Source organism: Stegastes partitus, unplaced genomic scaffold (assembly GCF_000690725.1).
Source record: "Stegastes partitus isolate 25-593 unplaced genomic scaffold, Stegastes_partitus-1.0.2 Scaffold1547, whole genome shotgun sequence".
Lineage (NCBI taxonomy): Eukaryota > Metazoa > Chordata > Actinopteri > Pomacentridae > Stegastes > Stegastes partitus.
In genome coordinates, this window is record NW_007579278.1 from 58,234 (window position 1) to 63,000 (window position 4,767).

The 4,767-nt window shown below is 42.8% G+C and overlaps 1 protein-coding gene across 1 annotated transcript; it reads right to left on the reverse strand.

The window, feature by feature from the left end:
- Window positions 1-1,795: 1,795 nt before the first annotated feature.
- LOC103371227 (ADP-ribosylation factor-like protein 4C) lies at window positions 1,796-3,503 on the reverse strand. The gene has a single exon (XM_008300478.1). It carries the CDS (start codon window positions 2,995-2,997, stop codon window positions 2,419-2,421), a length of 579 nt encoding a protein of 192 aa, XP_008298700.1. The 5' UTR covers window positions 2,998-3,503; the 3' UTR covers window positions 1,796-2,418.
- Window positions 3,504-4,767: the final 1,264 nt, after the last annotated feature.

A 4,767-nucleotide genomic window follows, 5' to 3' on the forward strand; every position in this document is an offset into this window, starting at 1 on the left:
CTCTTGTGTTTTCCACGTTGGACCTTTATTTATTTTCAGATGCTGTTCAGTGAGTTAACGAGTCAAACGGAGCACGAGGAGCGTGAAGATGTGATTGGAAGAGTTCAGAGTCATGTCAGTTCGTTACACCTGTTTTATGGGCCGCTCAGGAAAATGAACATGAACAGTTTCCTCAATTTCTCACTATTTTAGGTCATAATATCTCACTTTCAGACAGTTTTTTTGTTCAAACGAGAAAAATAAAAACCTTTCAGAAAGGAAAACAGCAGATATTTACATTTACGAGGTTAATTTTTGCTTTAGACGATAACTTTATGATACAAATTTAGGTCAGCGGGCCTCTTTATTAATCCAAAAAAATAATTTCAGCTTTCCTCTGGAACAAATTACAGCGTGACAGGATTACAGGTGAAGCAGAGTTCAGCGTGACGCAACCAGGAGCTCAAACCAGTCACAAACATGAAAGCGTCTTCGCTGCCGAATTTTTCTGCAGCAATTTGTGCTTTTTTTCTGTGATAGAAACGTCTTTATACGCTTTATATTCTGCTCGACCGGCTCTGATGTGCCTGAAATCTTTACAGCATTAAATGTGGATATTTATAAAGATATTTGTGGAATGGTAGCTTGAAATATCAAAATACTTTCTGAGGCTTTCAGCACATTTGTTTGCACATTAATTAGGTAGTTTAGTCCACGAAATGTTGAATAATTGGCTTATTTTCTGCTCAACCATCTCTGATTTGTTTGAAACCTTTTAGAAATCATAAACTTTTGATATTTAAAACATTTTCTGTGGTATTTTACGACGACACATCAAATACTTTCTGATATTTCTTCATTTTAAACTGCCTGTCGACCCGCCTTAAGCACATTTTATCTCTGAAATTCAAGGCTGTTTATCGGACAACATCTCTGAAACTATTACAGACAAAAATCTGTTATTTCTCATCATGTCATTGATTCAGAATCTGCAACACTGGACATTTAGACCAAATATTTTCCGATTATGAGTCAGTTGAGCTATGAGAAAAACTAAAAATCTCATCTTTGAGCTCATATTTACAAAATAAAAGCAATAAAGCAGAAGCGACGGTGATGATCTGAACCACAAGCAGCTTCATGTCACAATAATACAAAACTAAACATAGAAAATCAGCTTTAAGATGAAATTCTTGATGAGAAACATGAAAAAGAAAGCTGAACTTTTATCTCCGATTGAGCAAGTTGTAGCACAAAAACCAAAAGTACTGCTGGACAGTTTGATCCAAGCAGAGTTCTGGAGCTTCAAAATGATTCTTCAAACATATTAATCAGCACCTGTTAAGTTGAGCTGAAATGTCAAAAGATACCAAAAGTTTCCAGCAAATCAGAGACGGTTGAGTTGATGACAGCATTTCATGGACTAAACTGCTCATGTCAAGATTACCAGCAGTATCTTGTACTTCAAGCAAACCAACCTCCAAACAGAAGCTCCACTTTCTGCCTCCTCGGACGCCTAAACTCGTCCAAAGAAGCGACTCTGGTTAATTAGAGAGCAGCGAGCAAGAAGTGACGGAAATCTATAAGACGCCGCCGAGCGTCAGTCCAATTAGAGCTCCGCTGTAAACACAGAACCGCAATGCAGGTCCATAAATTTCACAAACGAGCTCCGGCTCGGCTCGCGTGAGGAGGATTGAAAACCTTTTTTTTTTCTCCTCCTGAGTGACCTCTGACCTCCGTTTGACCCACACCTGATGAGAGCACCTGGACAAAGAGGAAGTCACGTCTGAGAAACAAATGAACACCCCAAAAGTCATGGATTTAAAATCTTTTAATATACAAAAAATACTTCAATTTTGGCTTCTTGGTACATAAACCACCTGGATCTGCTCCTCTAGTCGTACAGTGTAGTTCTCTACTGTTTGTTAGCAAATGAAAAGTGCAAAGTAGTGGATTCTGTCTTCAGTCCACCATGCAGAGGGAAGGCTACTTCAATGCTCCAAAATCAACAGTCTGCATGACATCCAGAATCAGAGGCTGACACTACAGATGTCTGGTTCCGGCAAAACAAAACAAAAAAGAAAGAAATTAAAATTAGAGCAGGGGCCACAAGTGTCCCGAGCCACGTGCAAAATCAAACTCATCTCCACAAACTCAACCTGTGGATGGAAATTTTAAAAAAAACATCAGAGTCCAAACTGAGTCCGAGTTAAAGCAGCAGGTAAACGGGCCAGCCCGTTTTAATCCTCAATGCTGGAGCTCCACAGAGTCAATTCAAGTCTGTTTTATTGTCTTTTTCTCTCTTTTTTTTTTGGTTAAAGTTGTGTTTCTATCCACTGAGGCAGCTCCTTGTGTGCATCACTCAGCAGGGCTTTAATCCAAACACAGGAGGCTCAAATCACTGCAAAGTAAACCTGGATTCCTCTCAGTCAGCGGCTGTTACCGCTTCTTCTTCTGCTTCAGGGATTTCCTCCTCTTCAGGATCATCTCGTACAGCTTGTCCATGCCTTCGTGCAGCCCCTCGCCGATGATGGCGCACGCAGGCTGGATGTGGTAGGTGGTGGAGGGCGTCAGCTCGTGCAGGGCCAGCTGCTTCTCGATGTCCGCCACCGGCAGCGACTTGGGCAGGTCCTGCTTGTTGGCGATGACCAGCAGCGGCGTGCCCTGGTTCTCCGCGAACTTGGTCACCTTGTGCAGCTCGGTCTTGGCCTCCTCCAGCCGGTCCACGTCCACGGAGTCCACCACGTAGATGATGCCGTCGGTGCAGCGGCTGTAGGACTTCCAGAGAGGCCGCAGCTTCTCCTGGCCCCCCACGTCCCAGAAATGACAGCTGATGCCCTTCGCGGTGCCGTTGCTCAGCTTGATCTTCTCCGTGTTGAAGCCGATCGTGGGAACCGTGTTGACAAACTCGTTGAATTTCAGCCTGTAGAGGACGGTGGTTTTCCCCGCAGAGTCCAAACCCAGCATGACGATGTGGAGCGACTGGAAGGCAGAGATGTTGGAGAAGCTGTTGCCCATGTTGACGTCTTTTTTTGTTTGTTTTTTTTTGCGCAGCTCCTGGAGGGGTTTGTATCCACCTCTCTGATTGTGGAAGTTAGAAAAAAAAAACTAGCAGCTCAGATGATTAATTCCTGCCGTGAAGGTGAGAAAATCTCAGGCCCCGGTGCTCGGCTCTGCTGTGGCCCTCAGAAGCAGCGAGGGACGCGGTGCGCCTCGGCAGGACGCAGCGCGCCGTTCATTAGCGATTCTCCTCACGCACTCGCATCCATTTGGCGACGAGGAAGCTCCACAGTTAAAATACTCCTTCAGAGGGAGGTAAGAGGATGAGCTTCCCCCTCCCCGGATAACAACCCTCCTTCACTCTGCCCTTCAGAGTCTCCTTTAAACGCAGCGTCACCGCTCCGGGTTCTGGATCCGGACTGCGCCCCGCTGCTCTGCTCTCTCTCAGCGGTGAAATCTCATCCAGCGGCGGCTCTCGGACGCTGCCCTCCTTCTCCTGACGGTCGCTGCAGCTGCACTGACAAAAACAAGACCGCAAATCAGGAGGCAGCCCCCGCTACGCTCCACCCCGCCGGGACATGTGCCAATGAGGCTGCTGCGGTGATCCGGTTCCTGCGGACGCACCGACACTAAACGCGCACCGTTTTGGGTCACAGCAGCGCGTAAGAAACGTTCATCTGTGGCGTAAAATAAAAGGTCACACCGGTGCGTTTTATCTTGTTTTTCATCTTGGCTGAAAGTAAATCAAACCAAGAGATAAAAAAGATGGAACAAACCAGGAAGCAGAGTCACTGCTAGAGTTGAAATGTTGAAGGAATCAGGGTTCTAAAGGACTAATCACAGACAACTGCGCCACCTGCTGGGACACAGGGACAAGAAATACAAAAAAAAGATCCAACTTTTGGACTGAAAGTTTTAAAAGGCAGCAAATCCATGAGCCTAGAGGCTCTTAAATATCCAATTAAACAGTTAGACTGACACTGTAAATGGAAATAAAGTAGATAAAAAGACGAAATTCTGGCAAGTGGTGCACAAGAGCTGCAGTAAAATAGGAATTTCCCAAATTAAAATTCCCCTAATTTTTACATAATGTGCATTTCTGGCTTTTAAATGTTTAACAAATTGTATTTAAATGCATCAAAAGTAATGAAATTACCTAAAAATGTGGTTAAAAAGTGTTACATTACAAATAATCAGACTTATTAGTTGGGTTTTGTGATATAAACTGTACGGAAACTTGCCAAAAATACTGCTGTAAAACCAGTAATATGATTTTAAATCTACTGTTAATGAGATCATATCAAGTGCAGTTTGAGTTTTACATAAACATCTTGTATACAGAGCTTTATTGTTAAAAATAAATAAATAAAATTAGTGGATTTATCTTTGAAAAAGTGTGAAAAAGAGAAAAAAATCTATATAATATATAATAAGCTCAATATGCAGCCTTGTGTGTCTCTGAACATGTTTTCCTTCCCAAAGATTTTCTTTAAAACTTTACAGGACTTTTTTTTTATCATAAAAGTTTCTCCTAATCAGTGTTTTTGGAGTTATTTGACTTTTTTTTTTTTTAAACTGTTGCATTTTGGTTCTTTGACTTTCCTCTTTGACATATTTGCTGTTTTATCTCCTGTGTTTTAGTTCCTGCTTTGTTTTTGTTATATAAATAAAGTTATTTTGACTTTAACTGTACCGTGCAGGAGAAAAGCCTCATCCTCGGTTCAGACCAAAGTGAAGCAGGTTGCGTCACATGGGTCTGAACCGGTGAGGCGGGTGAGACACATTTTT

Excerpts from the sequence above, each read along its gene's own strand:
- LOC103371227 (XM_008300478.1), bottom strand. The coding sequence starts at position 2,997 with ATGGGCAACAGCTTCTCCAACATCTCTGCCTTCCAGTCGCTCCACATC.